The 19,884-nt window shown below is 38.4% G+C and overlaps 1 protein-coding gene across 3 annotated transcripts in view; it reads left to right on the top strand.

Annotated features, from left to right (window-relative positions):
• Nucleotides 1–18,375, top strand: part of BTLA (B and T lymphocyte associated) — a 36,386-nt gene extending 18,011 nt beyond the window's left edge. For 2 of the 3 annotated variants that reach the window (XM_010361046.2, XM_010361045.2), the window contains 4 exons: nucleotides 1,835–2,149; nucleotides 10,903–11,046; nucleotides 12,439–12,485; nucleotides 16,172–18,375. In XM_010361046.2, the coding sequence (XP_010359348.2) occupies nucleotides 1,835–2,149; nucleotides 10,903–11,046; nucleotides 12,439–12,485; nucleotides 16,172–16,447 (782 nt within the window). In that variant the 3' untranslated portion in view covers nucleotides 16,448–18,375. The remainder of the gene's footprint in view (nucleotides 1–1,834; nucleotides 2,150–10,902; nucleotides 11,047–12,438; nucleotides 12,486–16,171) is intronic. The other variant, XM_010361048.2, reaches the window with a different exon arrangement.
• The last annotated feature ends 1,509 nt before the right edge of the window (nucleotides 18,376–19,884 follow it).

Below are 19,884 nucleotides of genomic sequence, written 5' to 3'. Positions count from 1 at the left end.
CAAATTGTTTTCAGAGGAAACTGGAGTGCCTTTTACAGGCTTGCTGCCCAGATCTGCCGCAGGTTTCTGCTCTCTGAATTCCAGCACAGTGCTCCTTGGCTGCTCCAGCTATGGCTCAGGTGAACCCAGGTGCAGTTCAACCCATCACTCCATAAGGTGCAATTGGTAAACCTTGGTGGCACGCACTTGTTAAGTGTGCAGGCTAGCAGAATGCAAGAAGCGTGGACCACAACTTCCTCCATGTAGATTTCAAAGGATGTTGTGGACAGCCTGAGGGCCCAGGAAGAGTCCACTCCCATGGCAGTGCCTAGTGGAGGCATGGGAGTGGACCTCCACTGAGACCCGAGAACTGTGGAGCTATTAGCCTGAAACATTAGCCTGGGAGAGCATAAGTAGCAGTCTCTAACTTGTGAGTGCTGAAGCATCAACCAAGCCCAGCAATGCCATTTTATTTCTCTGTTGGGTTTTGGACTTACTTGGGACCTGTTACTTTCTCATTTTTGTCTATTTCTCCCTTTTGGAATGGGAATGTCTATCTTATATCTGTCCTACTACTGTATTTTGGAAGTAGATAACTTGCTTTGATTTCACAGGATCATAGTTGGAGGGAATATGCTTCACAGTGAATCGTGCCTTGAATCTTACCTATATCTGATTTAGATAAGACTCTGAATTTGGCATTTTGAGTTGATTCTGGAATAAATTAAAACTCTTGGGGCTATTGAGATGGAATGAATGTATTTTGTATATGAAAAGAGCATGAGTTTTGGGGGCCCAGGGACAGAATGCTATGGTTTGAATGCCCCCTCCAAAATTCATATTGAAATTTTATTGCCATTGTAACAGTGTTATGAGGTGGAACCTTTAAGACATCAGTAGATTATGAATGTATTAATTCCCTTATTGTAAGAATAGATTAGTTATCATGGGAGTGGGTGCCTGATAAAAGGATAAATTTTGGCCCCCATTTTTCTCTGTCTTATGTGCTCCCTTCCACCTTCTGCTTTCTGTCATGAGATAATGCAGCACAAAGCCTCTGCTAGATGTTGGCACCATGCTCTTGGACTTCTCAGCCTACAGAGCCATGAGCCAAGTAAAACTTCCATGATTCATAAATTATCCAATCTCAGGTATTCAGTTATAGTAGCAGAAAACAGACTAAGACAGTGTCTCACGTGTCCGTGTGAAGAGATCACCAAATGGCTTTGGGTGACCAACAAGGCTGTTTATTTCACCTGGGTGCAGGCGGGCCGAGTCCAAAAAGAGAGTCAGCAAAGTGTGGTGGGATTATCATTAGTTCTCATAGGTTTTGGAATAGGCGGTGGAGTTAAGAGCAATGTTTTGGGGGCAAGGGGTGATCTCACAAAGTACATTCTCGAGGTTGGGGAGATTATAAAGAACCTTCTTAAGGTTGGGGGAGATTATAAAGAACCTTCTTAAGGGTGGGGGAGATTACAAAGTACATTGATCAGTTAGGGTGGGGCAGAAACAAATCACAATGGTGGAATGTCATCAGTTAAGGCTATTTTCACTTCTTTTGTGGATCTTCGGTTGCTTCAGGCCATCTGGATGTGTACATTCTGGTCACAGGGGATATGATGGCTTAGCTTGGGCTCAGAGGCCTGACAGAGGATTAAATGATTTATTTTACCTTTTAAACATATTTATTATGTGCCTAATATATATGAGACATTCTGCTAGTGAGGCTTAATTACTAGAAATTGGGGAATTGTTTTTGAAAATTACTAAATAATGCTTGAGAACTAATGAAGTCACATATATATGGTACTTCCAGAAGAACATATTTGATTTTAGTTTTGTTTTTATCTTTTAGGCAAAGAATCATGTGATGTACAGCTTTATATAAAGAGACAATCCTATCACTCCATCTACGCAGGAGATCCCTTTAAACTAGAATGCCCTGTGAAATACTGTGCTAACAGGCCTCGTGTGACTTGGTGCAAGCTCAATGGAACAACATGTGTAAAACTTGAAGATAGACACACAAGTTGGAAAGAAGAGAAGAACCGTTCATTTTTTATTCTACATTTTGAACCAGTGCTTCCTAGTGACAATGGGTCATACCGCTGTTCTGCAAATTTTCTGTCTAATGTCATTGAAAGCCACTCAACAACTCTTTATGTGACAGGTGAGTTCTCAATATCTAGACCATCGGATATTTTTCTCATAATATTTCCAGGAAGAGGGGGATTCAGTTTCTCAAGTGATTATGTTAGAAAGTCAACTCCCATAGCACATCTGAAATCTGCTACACCTCACAGATTGTTATGTGCCGGTGTGTACATATGTGTGTGTATGTGTGTGTGTTTGAGGTGAGTGAGATAGAGGAGAGTAGAGAAATAGATAATAAAAGTTATTGTTTTTGACTTTAGGGATTATAAAATTTATTTGATAAGTCCAAAAGTAGACCACTGAAATATCAAAAAAATTATAAAGTGAATACTTATAGTTGCTAATAGCTCTGTGATTCTTTGTCTTTGGTTTTTTTTTCTTTTCTTTTTTTCCCATTTTTCTCTTCTTTATTTTTGTTCATTACAATTTCTCGAATTTATGTTTGTGGTGCTTAAGCAATTACACACTTCTTAATAGTTCACAGTTTGTTTAGAGGAAAAACAGCAAACAACTAACCTGACTTCCTAATGATTTTCTGGGAATATTCAGAGCTTCATCTCTCTCCCCTGTTCCTTGACAGAGGCCTTTAATGTGCTTTGACAACTGAGGAAGGACAGATAGAAGTTAAGCTGGGGGAAACCAAGCTGAATAAAACATGAAAAAATACATAGAGAGGGGAGTAAGTGAGAGTAAAAAACATTTGGTTTATAAAACTTTATAGCCAACATCATATTCAGTGGTGAAAGGCTTAGAGCTTTCTCCCATAAGAGCAGGAACAAGACATGGATTCTTGCTTTTGCCATTTCAATTTAACATTAAGCTGCAAGTTCTAGCCAGAGCAAATAGGCAAGAACAGGAAATAAAAGGTATCTAACTTAGAAAAAAAGAAGTAAAACTTTATTCACAGATGGCATGAACTTACGTGTAGAAAAATTCTTAAAAATTTATTTAAAACTATTAAAGCTAATACATGAATTTAGCAATTCCACATGATACAGGATCAACACACAAAAATCAGTGATATTTCTGTACACTAGCAATAAACAATCCACAAAGAAAATTAAGGAAACAGTTTCATTTACCATAGCATCAAAAAGAATAAAATATTTAAGAATAAATTTAACCAAAGAGGTACAAGAGTTGTACACTGAACAAAGAAAACATGGCTGAAAGAAATTCAAGAATATGTAAATAAATGCAAAGACATTCTGTATTCGTGGACTGAAAGATGTAATATTGCAAAGATAGCAATATTCCCCAAGGTGATCTGCAGATTCAATGCGGTTCCACTAAAATCCTGACAGCTTTTTCTTGCTATTGCAGAAATAAAAAAGCTGATCCTAAAATTCACATTGAGTTGCAACAGACCCAGAATTGCCAAAACACTCTTGAAAAAGAACAAAATTGAAGCTCCCTATTTCAAAACTTACTACAAAATGACAGTAAAACAAAACAAAACAAAAAACAGTAGAACTGTCATATGGATAGACAAAGAGATCAATGCAAATAGAATGGAGAGTCCAGAATAAACTCCACACATCTGTAGTCAATTGATTTTTGATAAGGGTGCCAAGATTATTCAGTGGGGAAAGAATAGTCTCAATAAATGGTGCCGGGATAATTGGATATTCATATGTAAAAGAATGAATTTGAACCCTCATCTCACACCACATTTTAAGAAATCAAAATGTCAGAGATTTAAGTAGAAGAGCTAAAACTATAAAAACTACATTATATAAAACAATAAAACTTTGGTTTCTTAGAAGAAAACATAGGGATAAATGTTTCTGATCTGGGATTTAGTAGTGCTTTCTTAGATATGATTACAAAAGCGTAATCAACAATAACACCAAAAATAGATAAATTGGACTTCATAAAAATTAAACACTTGTGCATCAAAAGACACTAAAAGTCAACAACAAATAGACTGCAACCTAATTTTAAAATGAGCAAAGGACTTGAATAGACATTTCATCAAAGAAAATATATAAATGGCCAATAAACATGTGAAAAAAAAATGCTCAATGTCATTAGTTGCTGGAGATTTGCAAATCAAAACCACAATGAAAACCCACTTCATACCCATTGAATGACTAGCATAAAAAAAAAAAAAGAAAATAAGAAGTGTTAGCAAGGATGTGAAGAAACAGAAACCCCATCCATTGCTGATGAGAATGTAAAATGGTGCAGTAACTTTAGAAAGTGGTCTAACAGTTCCTGAAAAGATAAAACCTAGTTGTCACAGTACCCAGTAATTCTATTCCTAAGTAAATATTCAAATGAAATTAAAATATATGTTCACACAAATCCTTGTGCGTGAATGTTTATCACAGCACTATTCACAATAGCCAAAAGGTGGAAACAATCTAAATGTTCAACTGATGAATGGATAAAGGAAATGTAGTTTATCCACACATGGAATGCTATATAGTCATGAAAAGGAAAGAAGTACTAACGTATGTTACAACATTGATGAACCTCAGAAACATTATGCTAAGTAAAAGAAGATGTACACAAAAGTTTACATACGATGTGATTCTGTTTCTATGAAATATCCAAAATAGGCAAATCCATAGAGACAGAAAGTAAATTGGTGGTTGCCAGGGGCTGAGGAAATAAAGAATGTGGCATGACTACTTAATAGGTTTTCTTTTGGGGTGATGAATATGTTCTGAATCTAGAGAGTAGTCATGTTTACACAACTTTGTGAATATCTTAAATGCCATGTAATTGTACATTTTAAATGATTAAAATGGTAATTTTTGTGTTATGTGAATTTTACCACAATAAAAATATATTTGGATCAAAAAAGAGCGCCCTTTAATTATAAGAAATAAGTTGGAGTTTCTTTTGTTGCTCATAAATTGACCCTTAAGGTTATCGGGAAGAAGAAATTTCAAAAGAGGATTATTGCAATGGTAGCATAGCTGAACTCTAGATGCACCCTCATACAGTTTAGTTCCTTTATGGACATCATTCACTTGAATGCATACATTTTACAACTGTTCTTTTTGACATTAATTTATTACTTTATATGCTTACTTTTGAGTGTCTTGCAACTCCCTCAAATTAGCACAATGAAGGAACCCATTGAAATTCTTTTAAAATGCTTTCAGTCAGTTTCAAATTTCTTACAGCAGCCCCATGAAAAAATGCAGAGCACTTTAGTGATAGCAGCAACCTTCAATTATGAAATATAGAAATATAGAAGAAATCGATGGCAGAGTTAGGGACTCCACTTTTGCAAATACAGCGTCAAGCTTAGTGCTAGTTACTTGTGACCATCCATGCACTGGCTGATAAACCCCTTCAGGATGGAGGCTGTGTCTTAAACATCTTTGCTCTGTATGATAGATGTCAGGGTACCCGGAACATGGTAGGGGCTCACTAAATATTTCTTTGTAAATGAATTAAAGAATATAGTATATGCAAAGCACAAACATTGTCTTCATTAACCTGGAGAAGCCTACATTAAGGATGTATGGAATGAACACTTTCTGGAAAGAATTGCATTATTAATTCACATTAATGAGACAAAATATTGAATTTTTAACAAATACTGGTTTTTTTTTTTTTTTTTTTTTTGAGACGGAGTCTCGCTCTATCGCCCAGGCTGGAGTGCAGTGGCCAGATCTCAGCTCACTGCAAGCTCCGCCTCCCGGGTTTACGCCATTCTCCTGCCTCAGCCTCCCGAGTAGCTGGGACTGCAGGCGCCTGCCACCTCGCCCGGCTAGTTTTTTTTTTTTTTGTATTTTTTAGTAGAGACGGGGTTTCACTGTGTTAGCCAGGATGGTCTCGATCTCCTGACCTCGTGATCCACCCGTCTCGGCCTCCCAAAGTGCTGGGATTACAGGCTTGAGCCACCGCGCCCAGCCACAAATACTGTTTTGTAAACAGGCAAAATAAATTACAAAAATAAGGAAACTCTGCAAAATGTTAATTCTAGAATGATATATACTATTGAATAAATAAGTGCTATTAACTACTTTATATAATATATTAACATTAATAAATTAATAAAATATATTAATATTAATAAAATTAAATGTTGAGGCATTGAGTCCACCTTCCTTGGAAGAGAAGCCTTCTTGTGTAATTCAGTCTTTCTTTATGGGAACTAATCTACTTCTATACAAGAAATGAATTTAGCCAAGGTCAGATGCAAGGTCAGAAGTTAATAATTAGTTGTGATACAAAAGTCTATTACACAAAAGTAACATTACAATTTCTGCTCTATCCCATATTTGGATCATTCATGGCAACTAAAGATAGTCTATAGTTTGTAAAGTGCATAAAGGTGCCTATTCTAGGGATCAAGTTGGGGCTGAGATTAGGATCAACAGTCTATTTTGTGGAGGAAAGAGCCCAACTTTAGGGGAAAGGGAATAACATTCCCTCCTAATTCCTGTGCCCTGGGGAGTTTTATGGAACAAAGTACGTGAAGTATGAAGTGGTCAAAGAGAAAGTCTAAGAGCTAAATAGGAGACATGAAGGGCCTTGTCAGTTTTTTTTCTGAACATTTCAAATCCTAGTTTCCTACTCACCTACCCTTCTTATCACTCCCTTCCTTATCAGTTTGTTAATTAATGCTCTTGATCCTTATGGAAAATCCCAGAGAATTTTCTTTGCTTCCTACTCTTGTCTCTCCACAACATTCCACTCTGTGATGTGTTTCCTCCAATTGCTTCTATGAGCATCTCCCACCATCATTATCTTCCTTCTAAATAATTCCAATAAATTCTATGATTGGACTCTTTGTCTTTAGTGTTTCCCCATTTTGGTCCATTTCAGCCAAATACACTTATTTACCTCATACGCTTCCTTCGTAACACCACTCTCTTGCATAGCATCCCCAGTGCTCACAATATTGGGCTCATCTTTGTTAACCAGCATTCAAATTCTTCCACAGTTTGATCCCACCACCTTTCTAGATTGTTTCTGCATTTCATATAGAGCCTCTCAACTCTAGCCTAATGGCCTTACTTGCCATAACCACATCTTCATCATAGCCCTGCCTATGCTGCTCTTGCCACTTGTAGAGCACCCATTCATCTGTCTCCACCTATGGAAATTCTACCCCTCCTTTCAATCTCAGCTTATTTTCCAAGTTCTTAAGGAAGCCTTTCATGATCACCTGAAGGGAAGGGATCACTCCTTTTTACCAATTTGTATGCCATTTAAGGTCTGTGCCTCTCACTTATCATTTCCTTTCACTGTAGTAATGTGTAGAAATGTGCTTTAGGTCCCATGAAAGATTATAATGTCTTGGAAGGCAGGAATTTGTGTAATATTTCTTCTTTTTTTTTTCTACTTCCTTCACAAAAGGTAAATTGTTTAGGAATTAACTTTAATTTAAACTCTGTGTGGATTTAAAACTAATTTAATCTAGGTGAGAAAACAAAATAACAAAACAAAATAATAAAACAAAAATAACAGGGAGGGTCAAAGAAAAATTCCTTTTCCTTCTGAACCTGAAAGTGCTCAGTGAACCAAGTATAAGGTGAGGAGAAAAATATATTTTGGAAATGAGTTTAAGGACCATGCTTTTCATAAAGAAATTTTGGAGATCTGATAAAAAATATTTTGTTTTTTCCTGTGAAATATATTTCCAAAGTGATTTTGGACATTTTCTTGTTTTTATATGTGACCCTCTTTTGCTGTTTATGTTCAAGTTAAAAGTTCATGTAGGAACAGGTCTGTGACAGCGTTGGGGCTTGGATGCTCTTGGGAAAGCACTATTCTCCCAAGCACTATTCTCCCCTAGGACTCTGTAAAACAAGCCAAAGTCCTAGGGGAAAAGTTGACAGAGCTGGGGAACAGTCATTGAAACATCCATTGGGCTGCCACTTCACCCTTCCCAAACTTCCTTTCGTCAGTTTCTGATTAAGAACTTCCCCAAGGCTGGGCGTGGTTGCTCATGCCTATAATCCTAGCACTTTGGGAGGCCAAGGCAGACAAATCACTTGAGGTCAGGTGTTTGAGACCAGCCTGGTTAACATGCTGAAACCCTATCTCTACTAAAAATACAAAAAATTAGCTGCACATGGTGGCAGGCACCTGTAATCCCAACTACTCAGAAGGCTAAAGCAGGAGAATCACTTGAACCCAGGAGGTGGAGGCCGCAGTGAATCAAGATTGCACCACTGCACTCCAGCCTGGGTGATAGAGCGAGACTCCGTCTCAAAAAAAAAGAAAAATGAAAAAAGAACTTCCTCAAAATGTGATCATTATCTGTGGCAGGAAAGTGGGTGTGGAGTGAGAGGGCAGGAAGTCCTTGTGGACTTCCACCCTGATTTGGAGCACCTGCTGAATGTGCCTCTTTTTATTCCAGGTGTCAGAGGTATCATTGTACAGGCTATACTGTGTCCTTATGCTTAAGGAATGGGGAAGAGGAGATCAAAGCAGGCAAACGAAGATTGTGTTGTATTTACAGTCTTTCAGTGAGCTTCAAAATAAGCCCAGGAATTTACTTTGTGTCAATGATCTTGGGGTGATGTTCCACAAATGATGCTAACTTATCTTGAGATGGATTGTTGGATTCTCTGGTAGTGTGCAAACACTGGAATCCTCCCCAAGGCTAGCTCTGGTTTTGGACATATGCAAGTGTACACCCGCATCATTTTCTCAATCAATTTCAGTTCTTTATCTTGTTTCTCTATTTCAGAACAAACTCAAAATAAGTTGGAGGAGTTTTGAGTTTGTTCTGAAATAGAGAAAGAGTTTGTTCTGAATTAGTTTTATTTGATCAAACTAATCAAGTAAAATTAAGGAAATTAGTTTTTTTGGGGGGGGGGTTAAAGAAGTAACAGAAGTTGGATCTTCTTGATCCAGCAGATTTGTTTGTATTAGGATATCTGTTGTAGAAACCTTAGCCCCCATTGCTATCCAAGACTCTCCCCCAGACAGCTGTTTCTGGCACACCTGGCAGTGGTTTGACTGATCACTAACTAAACAGCAGCTGCAGCATCAATAGACAACATTTGTTACCACTCTGAATACCAAACCACTTTTTGTGCAGTTTCAATTGCCCCTAATCATTTTTACCCCAAACCCAAGCATCTAGCGAAACAAAATAACATTATAATAGAATTAATAGAATTTTTTTTTTTTTTTTTTTTTTTTTTTTGAGATGGAGTCTCATTCTGTCACCCAGGCTGAGTGCAGTGGTACCATATCGGTTCACTGAAGTCTCCAGCTACCGAGTTCAAGTGATTCTCCTGTCTCAGCCTCCCATGTACCTGGGATTACAGATGCACACCACCATACCCAGCTAATTTTTATTTTTTTATTTTTTATTTTTTTTTGAGACAGAGTCTGGCTCTGTCGCCCAGGCTGGAGTGCAGTGGCCGGATCTCAGCTCACTGCAAGCTCCACCTCCCGGGTTCCCGCCATTCTCCTGCCTCAGCCTCCGGAGTAGCTGGGACTACAGGCGCCCGCCACCGCGCCCGGCTAGCTTTTTTTTGTATTTTTTAGTAGAAACGGGGTTTCACCATATTAGCCAGGATGGTCTCGATCTCCTGACCTCGTGATCTGCCCGTCTCGGCCTCCCAAAGTGCTGGGATTACAGGCTTGAGCCACCGCGCCCGGCCTAATTTTTATATTTTTAGTAGAGACTGGGCTTCATCATTTTGGCCAGGCTGGTCTCAAACTCCTGATCTCAAGTGATCCACCCGCCTCGGCCTCCCAAAGTGCTGAGATTACAGGTGTGAGCCACCAAGCCAGACCTTAGAATATCTTACTCCAGTATTTTTCATTTAAAAAAAAAAGAAAAAAAATACATCTTACATCACAACCCATAATACACACAAATATAAAAAAGTTTCATAAGGTCTTACTTAACTGTAAGACAGAGTTTCTCCATTGACATTTTGGTCTGAATAGAGTTTTGTTGCACTAAGTGGGGGTTGCATCCTGTATAGTATAGGGTGTTTAGCAGAATCCCTGGCTTCTACTCACTAGTTGCCAGCCTCTCTCCCCCTACCTTGTTACAGCCAAAAATGTCTCCAGACATTGCCACCTGTTCCCTGGAGCCAAAATTGTCCTGCTTGAGAACCACTGCTCTAGTGTGTGTGATGCATTCTGATGATTTCTATCCTCTTCTGTTTCCTTTTTTAAAATGCTATTTTTGACCTACTAAGTTGTTTCACAACCTGCTAATGAGCTGTGAACAACTGCAGACAAACAGGACCTCAATGCATAATTAACATTGATCAATGGTAATGCGCATTAGCTGTGTGCCATGCAGAGCACTTTTGAGGATATCAAAAGTATTTGGTATTTGGAGATTCTGATAAGTTATGAGACAAGGAAAGGACATTGTGTTGAAGAAACTTGGATTTCATGTTACAAACATGTTGACTTGAGTTCCCATTGCCACTCACTAGCTATCTGACTTGGGTCTATTCTTGGGGCAAAATAAAGACAATGGCTTTCCTACTTAAGTGATGAATATGAGAGTTAGATACCGTAAGTAGAAAATCTTAAAGAAGTACCTTCTGACAGCTATCATGAAGATTGTTCTGTGGAAGATTAACTCTATCAGAATAAAGAATTTCTGCAAAAGATAAATTATTGCAGAGTCACATCTGCTCAGCAAGAAAGTAAGAGGAGGCTGAGGGCACTGGTATTCTTGAGGAATGCCTCTGAAGGAGAAATGGGGGCATTGGCCTGAAATCTCCTTCATTCAAGTTCTGACAATGCAGAGGGGTGCCGCTGATCCCAATATATCTCGGATTTCCTAACTCTCTTTAGCATTTACTAACATTCCAGATGTAAAAAGTGCCTCAGAACGACCCTCCAAGGACGAAATGGCAAGCAGACCATGGCTCCTGTATAGTTTACTTCCTTTGGGGGGATTGTCTCTACTCATCACTACCTGTTTCTGCCTCTTCTGCTTCCTGAGAAGGCACCAAGGTGGGTTCTATTTTCCCTCTGCCCCCAGTATCACACATTCTTATTTCTGGGGCTAAAGGATTTTTAGTTTCCTCCTGTTGTTTTCTTTCCCAATCCTGTAAACCATGGATAATGATTTTCTAGAAGACAACTCATACTTGTGCTAAAAAGCCAGATGGGTTGGTTGGGGCTTCCTTGAGTCACGAGAGAGGCGTGCTTACCACAGCACAGTGTTCCAGCTGGAGTTGTGGCAAGCACAGCCCATTGCTGAGAATTCATCATTCTCTTTGCATCAGTCTTAGGTTTGTGTAAGAAAGAGCTCTTCTAAACCTTAACAGGATTGGAAGTTGAAACAATCTCTCAGATCAAGAGATATGATTTATTTTGTATTATCCTCTTTTCGCAGCCACACCACATCATGCCAGTCCCACACACACCCTTATCTGATTGAAGAACCAATGTTCCCAGAGAAAATTAATATGTCTGTACTTTCTGTTGCCATTATAAACATAGGCTTGACCTGAATCCTTACCCAACAATAATGCATTTGAAAAATGTGGGTTTGGCTATGACGGGAATGGTGTGATATTTTGAAAATAATTCCTTTCTACTTTTGTAAGAACTCCCTCAATGTCATGACCAAATAAGGAAGAGAGGAAAGCATAGAGAATTCTGATCTAGCTTTGGCCTGAACTACTTCAGTTTTCTCTTTCTTTTTTCTTCTCCTCCATTCTCTCCCATTCCTGTTTTCACAACACCAGCTACAGTGTAGTTATAGAAACTGAGCTAGATAGAGCAACCCTTATTCTGTGTGTCACAGGAATAACCTTTGACTGGGCAAAAGTGCTTCTGATATTTTGGAGTGAGAACTTCTGGAGTTCAGAACCTTCTCTGGATTCTGAAGAATTCTCTCTTACCCCAATTCTTCATCTGCAACTCCACGGCTCTTTCTACAGCCTCTCTGTATCTTTCATCATCTTTCTTGAGACTGCTGGAACCTCTCTCAGAACTTCAGAAAAGGAGTCAGGGATAAGTCTTTTGATTTACCACATCCAAAGTGAACTAGGTGGTAGGAGATCTTGGCTACATAGGTGACAGGACAGCAGCATTTCTGGCATTGAATATGGAATGTCCCCAGAGCAAGGACTTCCAGTCTCTTGCAAGTGATATACTAGATCCTTCCCCTTCCTCTTAGATATGCCATGGGGCTATGCGGACTGAAAAGTGATGAACCAGAGAGAGAGCTGGTCACTGTGAATTCTCACAAACAAGTGTGTGCTAGGCAAAGCAAATTAACAAGCCAAAACTAACAACACTATCCCTGGCATTCAACAGGGTAAGCATGGGTGGCAAGGTGGTTTACTTCTGCTTTCGTTACTCCTTTCGATTACTTCTTTTCCTTTTGTCTTCCAGGAAAGCAAAATGAACTCTCTGACACTGCAGGACGGGAAATTACCCTGGTAAACATGATGTATCTGTTGAAACAAACGCAATTTGTGTTATACTGTGTTTATGTATTTATTCAATGAATTTATACAACACTTACCATGTGCCAGGCATTATTCTATGTACCATGTATATATACCTATTTTTAAAGATGTGAATTTTGCATTCTGCTCTCTATGCAGCAAAGGCTCTTTAGGGTTAACAAGTGTCATAATAAGTGGTTCTTTGGAAGTTCATGGGAGGCAGTCTAGATCCAAGACAGAAAAGTCAGAGACTGAACCGTACAACCTTGACTCTGCTGTTGCCTGTTATGTGGCTTCAGGGTATTCATTTATTTTTTATGTAAACACCTTAAGGTCTTTCTGGAAGAGAGTAGGGAGCTGATGAAAGAATGAACCCATAAAAAACCTCATAAAATTGTTAGATAACTTCATAAATAGCACCAGCAAAATAGAGGCATGATCTTTGGCTTAGTTATTACACAGGTCCCTGGCAATGTGTATGGGCTCATCAAGGAAGGGACCACCCAGACTAAAGGAAGGGAATTTTGAAGTCAGTCTTTCCTACAAGGTTTGGAAAATAAATGTAGGCTTTTCTTTTGAGTTGAATGTTATGGAGATATTAGAACTAAAAACGAATGCAAGACGAGGCAATATATTTGTGAAAAAGCATTCTGAAGCTCTCTAATTAAAACTAAACAGTCATAAATGAGATACTGCAAAGGAACTTGATGTGTACGTGCGTTTCAGTAAGGAAAAATAGTGATAAAGAGGTAGTAACCCTCTTAAAAATTCCACAAAAGACAAAGTCGATACAGCCAATAATTCTGTATATAATATTAAATGGCATTCAACATTCCCCACCCAGCTGCTTAATTTTATTTTATTTTATTTTATTTTATTTTTTTTTGAGACTGAGTCTTGCTGTGTCGCCCAGGCTGGAGTGCAGTGGCCGGATCTCAGCTCACTGCAAGCTCCGCCCCCCGGGTTTACGCCATTCTCCTGCCTCAGCCTCCCGAGTAGCTGGGACTACAGGCGCCCGCCACCTCACCCGGCTAGTTTTTTGTATTTTTTAGTAGAGACGGGGTTTCACCGTGTTAGCCAGGATGGTCTCGATCTCCTGACCTCGTGATCCGCCCGTCTCAGCCTCCCAAAGTGCTGGGATTACAGACTTGAGCCACCGCGCCCGGCCAGCTGCTTAATTTTAAACCAAACCAAATACACTCAACTTGACAAACTTCTATTAAGTTTTCATGAGCATCAGTAGGTACTGTGTTGAGTGCTAAGGCTTTGTTCCCTCAAATAGGGAAATTTTCTTGAATGTTATTTTCTTTCTATAGTAAATAATAATAAAAATTTCATTTGATTACAATAAGGCCAGAGAGCTATGAAATTATTTAAGACAAAAATCTAAATAATTTACTGTGCAAGTAAAACCCAGGTTGGTTAAGCTGTGGACATTTTTCTTCCTGTGTAGGCTGGATAAATTACAATTTGAAGCTTAATTCAAAAGGGTATTTTCTGTATGTGCAATTGTTAGGGAAGTTTGTTTTAAAGTGTTTTTGCTTGTCACAAGAATCTGAAGATTTTTGCCCCATTTCAGTTGTCTAGCATTTCAGAAAATAATCAAAAGGATACCATATTAGATCCTTGGGGCTAAATATTTCTTAACGTAAAACTAGTATGGGGACTGTGGAGAAATCAAAGTACTGAAAGGAACCGGTATAAACATGACAGGAAAGGAACTGGTACAAACATAACAGGTACATATGAAAGCCAAAGCTCTGATCTTAATCCAGAATGGTCCTTTGAGGGCATAAAGTGCTTGCCTAATAAAAACCACTGAATTGTACACTTAAAAGGATGAATTTCATGGCATGTGAATTATATCTAAACATATACTATAAATACAAATTTTAAAGTGCTTTGTATACCGCAACCTGCCATAGGAATGTAAGGTGGGATTGCTGTTTCCGGTTTTATCATCCCTATCCACCACATTGCGGTGCACTGGCCTTGTGGCAGCCAGCCACTTTGACGGGGTGCCACAGCAGGGGTGCTGCAGAGCACTAGATTTTCCTTTGCTCCATTCACTTTAACAAAATTTTTCATGGAAATGAACCCTTTCTTGGGATGAGAGACAGGCAACTGAATTGACAGGCTTAAACAGATTGAAAAGTATCACAGGATCCTTGTTGATATATTGAGGACTAACGGCTGTTTTTCAGTTCACTTGACAGCCTTCTTAAGTGTGCCACCTACTGACTTCAACCAGGCTCCTTCCAGTGGAGTTGGGAGTACTTTTTATCTTAGCAAGCAACCTCTGCCTCTTTCAGTCGCTCAGCCTTACTGTTATTTCTGGGCAGCCACCACATCAGAGGGTGGCACTGTATCGGGAATTCTTACCTAGCTTCTCAGGATAAAGCCAGACATGCTTGCATGATAGAGCTCTGCCAAGGAAATCTGCCACAGACATCCTACTGCATATAGCACAATGAGAATGACAAAGGACCAGATAAAGTGTGTAGACTTTCAGACTGTATACCTGATACCTTAAAGGAGTTAAACTAGACGTCAAGAGCATAAATCGATGCGCAAAACTTGAATTTAAAGAACTGAAAAAGCCCCTAGAATGAACACATCTTTGTCAGGTGAACCTTTGTATAGGTAGGAGTGGCTAATAAATAACTGCAGAGTGAGAAAACATCAGGACTAATTTTACTGTTTGTTTCTACAAATTCACCTTTTTCTCAGAAGCTCTAAGATATTTGGCTATATTTGAAACTGTAAGAATTTTCTTGCCGGGTGCGGTGGCTCACGCCTATAATCCAGCACTTTAGGAGACTGAAGCGGGTGGATCACGAGGTCAGGAGATTGAGACCATTCTGGCTAACACGGTGAAACCCCGTCTCTACTAAAAATACAAAAAAAATTAGCCAGGCAAGGTGGCGGGCCCCTGTAGTCCCAGCTACTTGGGAGGCTGAGGCAAGAGAATGGCGTGAACGCGGGAGGCGGAGCTTGCAGTGAGCCGAGATGGCGCCACTGCACTCCAGCCTGGGCTACAGAGCAAGACTCTGTCTCACACACACACACACACACACACACACACACACACACACACACACACACACACACAAATTTTTGACAGAAATAACAACTGAAATATTGTCTTAGAACTTTTTCTAAGCTTTATCTTTACAAAACTGACATCAATTCTTTAATTTGAGGTCTCAAATTATAGTAATGTATCTTGGCTAACTCATAATATTTATCCTTTCTGCCCCCTTAGGCGATATCTGTTCTGCTTTATCCTTAATCTTTTTATTCTAAACTGCATTAAATGCTATTCATCATATTATAAACTGCCTGAAGTTTTCATAGGATATTTTTTGCTTTTTCCATCAATTTGGGCTATGCTTTTTATCTTGAAGGGGTATTAAAAAATGTTCTGTGACCTCAAAAGTGACCAGTAATAAAGCACAAAATAACTATTTAGGGGTGACATAGTGACTCTCAAGCCTTTCATCCTTTAATAATTGAGATTTAGCTGAAAACGTAGATGTCAGCAGCATCCATGAGGGACAGTAGATTATTTCTCACAATGGACATGACTCCATTGAAGCCTTTCATTCATAGTTTGCTAATGAATATGCACTACCGTGCCTAAGTGTCACTTAAAACCATCCTTTTTTCTATTGTAGGTTGATGTTCCCTTTAAGAATGAGCGAACGGAAGCAAGCACCAGGCAAAATGCCCAAGTACTGCTATCAGAAACTGGAATTTATGATAATGAGCCTGACTTTTGTTTCAGGATGCAGGAAGGGTCTGAAGTTTATTCTAATCCATGCCTAGAAGAAAACAAACCGGGCATTATTTATGCTTCCCTGAACCATTCCATCATTGGACTGAACTCAAGACAGGCAAGAAATGTAAAAGAAGCACCGACAGAATATGCATCCATATGTGTGAGGAGTTAAGTCTGTTTCTGACTCCTACAGGAACCATTGAATGATCAGTGTGTTGACATCACTGTCTGGGCCCAATAGGATGTCAAATAATATTTCTCAATTTGAGAATTTTTACTTTAGAAATGTTCATGTTAGTGCTTGGGTCTTAAGGGTCTATAGGACAAATGATTAAAATTTCTCTCAGAAACTTATTTGGGAACTTTTTATGTTATAGCCTCGGACAACAAAATCTCTCCAAAGCTGATTGACGTCATGAATAGCAGAATAGTAGAATGTTTAAACTTTAGTTACATTTTACCTAATATACAAATTCGATCTTGCCTTTGAAGCTATTGGAAAGACTCCGTAGGGAAAAGAGGTTTGTGTTATCTGTATCAGTTCACTACACACTCTTGAAAACAAAATGTACCAATTTGACTAACCAACCACAAATACAGTAATGATTGTAATGATTGTATATTTCAAGTCAGTCTTCCATAATAAGAAATTTTTCCTGTGTCAGTCTAAGAATGGTGTTTCTTAAATGCAAAGGAGAAATCATTTTAGGCTTGATGTAAGAAAATGAAAATAATAAACGGTGCAATAAAAATATAGAATATGCCAATTGGATGTAGGGTACATGTTCCCCATACCTGGCAAACAAATGCTTATATCTACTCTGTTAGATTGATAAGTAAATATAGGTGTTAATGGAGCAGTCAACATATAGCACATTTACGAGCAAAGTAGAGACTCATGTTTGGGTCACATAGACTAATGGATAGGAATGTGACATAATGCTGCTGAATTAATATATTTAATATACTTATGGGCATCCAAATAGTTTAAAAGTTAGAATAGGTATTATTGGGTAAGTGAAGATAGCTTAAACTGCTTCATGCTTGACTTGATAGCAAGTTAAAGTGCAATTAATGGAATGGAGGAAAACCCAGAATATTCAATTGGTCAGTAGGGGTCAATATGCTTTCATTCACCACATCTGCATCTTGCTGTTCTTCTTACTAAGGAATCAGGGCAAATCATCTGTAGTGACATATTTTAGTTTGCTAATCATCTATTTTAAAATACTGAGGTTGCAGCCACTTAAGAGTATAGCAAAAGATGGATTCAGATTTTTGGACTTTCCAAAGCGCTTGAGCTCAATTATTTCAAAAAGAGTCTATATTTTATTCAACAGTTTGAGACGATCAGAATTCTCAGGTGCTGCTACTGAATAATGTAATAGTCTTCGTTCAAAGTGGATAGCAAAGGCTAAAATCCATCTGAACAAATATGTAAGCTGAGCTGCTGCACAAATGAATGTGATGTGATGTGTGTGTGTGTGTGTGTGTTTTAGGTAGAGTTGGTGACAACAGAAATGGTGCATGAGAAACTGATCAAAATGACATTACATTTTCAGTTTGCTTATGAAACTCAAAATACTACAGTAAATGGGCCATTAAAGAAAATAATATGTGAAATTACGGAGTTGAGAATATGCGTGGGGTATACATACAAAAAGAAAAAACTGAGGTTTTGTGGCGGAGAGATTCTCTTAAGTAACACTGGCATTTTTAGCTCCTTAGATTTGGGGGTGCAGATACCCATTTGAGTCACTGTTATTTTGCCAATTACACCTAGAATTTTAAGCAACCAATTCGAGATAGGCTCTTTTAGCCAGGGTGCATTTGTGGACAACTTATGTAAGAAAGACATGTTAGAATAGCTGCTTGTGGTATTCTTAAAAATAGAAACAGGAAATATGGGGAGGATACATTTAGCTGTCCTCTTATCAGATGAACACACAAAGTTGAACAGTTCCTTTATGATTCTCTCAAACTTAAAAGCAAAATATTTCTGTCTTATTTAGCATACTCTTAGTATGTCTTATAGTAAAGATAATGCTGATAATGATTTGTCTCTAAGATTTATTAATATATTTGTACCACTTGCCAAAATCACAAATCATTTATGTTTTTATTCCTTTTCCAAATGGTGTCAGAGACATATATGCATTTTCCCAAATGAATCTATTTCACTATTATTTACATGGCTTACTTCATTAGTTTATAGATGGTTTGAGAAAAAGAATATGTAGATAATTTAATGGTTTCTCACAAATTTTAAGCTTCTTGATTGTGCTCAATAAGAAGGTAAAGTTATTAAAACTTATTTGAAATCAATTTGGCATCTGCTTTTGTACCCCAAAATGTGTGGGCATGAATAGAATACTGATTCTTAAACCCCCTGACACATAAAAGCGACCTGAATAGCTTGCTAACTGCAGACTATTCACTTGCAGCACTAAGAAATTCTGATTCAGGAGGTCTAGAAAATGGTTCTGTAATCGTCATGTTTAAAAGACATGCCAATCGATTTTAATATGTTTCCCAGTGTCCACAATTTGAGAAACCTAGTAGAGGCTAGGTTTGGTATATGTGGTTTATTTGATCAGTTTTGTGCACCAACCAAAACTATCTAGTCCCCAGAATGGATTCTCTGGCGTGATCATATCTATTTTGCTAAATATATCAACTTTTTTTCAGAGCACTTTTAGGTTCAGCAAAGCTAAGCAGAGAGCATTGAGAGTTTCTATACCGTCTTCCCTCACACGTGCACAGCTTCTCCCATCATCAACATCCTGCACTTGAGTGGTACATTTGTTACAATCAGTGACTAGAATTGACATGTCATTATCAACCAAAGTTCATGGTTTACAGGTGGGTTCACACTTGCAGTTCTTTGGGTTTTGACAGGTATAATGACATGTATCCACCATTATGATGATTGACAGAATAGTTTCACTGTCCTAAAAACCCTCTGTGCTCTACTCGTTTACATCTCCCTCCCAACCCCTGACAACCACTGCCTCTATTGTTTTGCCTTTTCCAGAGTGCCATACAGTTGGAGTCATGCCCCATGTAGCCTTTTCAGATTTGCTTCTTTCACTTAATAATATGCATTTAAGTTTCCTCCATGTCTTACCATGGCTTGATAGTTCATTTCTTTTTAAAAGTGAATAATATTCCGTTGTGTGAATGTACCATAGTTTATTTATCTGTTCATCTACTGAAGGACATTTTTGTTGCTTCCAAGTTTTGACAATTATGAATAAAGCTGCTCTAAATATTCGTGTGCAGGGTTTTAGAAAAACTTCAATTTGAAATTCAGGGGTACATGGGCAGGTTTGTTATACAGGTAAACCAGTGTCATGGAAAGTTTGTTGTACAGATTATTTTATCACTCAAGTATTAAGCCTATTAGTACCCATTAGTTATTTTATCTGATCTTCTCCTTCCTCTCAACCTCCACCCTCCAGTGGGCCTTAAATGTCTGTTGTTTCATTTTCATTAATTTTCTGTTCCTGCCTTAGTTTGCTAAGAGTAATGGCTTCTAGTTCCATCTATGTTCCTGAAAAGGACACAATCTCATTCTTTTTTATGGGTGCATAGTATTTCATGGTGTAT

This window comes from Rhinopithecus roxellana, chromosome 1 (assembly GCF_007565055.1).
Source record: "Rhinopithecus roxellana isolate Shanxi Qingling chromosome 1, ASM756505v1, whole genome shotgun sequence".
Classification (NCBI taxonomy): domain Eukaryota; kingdom Metazoa; phylum Chordata; class Mammalia; order Primates; family Cercopithecidae; genus Rhinopithecus; species Rhinopithecus roxellana.
Note: the sequence above shows the minus strand (reverse complement) of the source record. Positions and strands in the feature narration are given on the sequence as shown.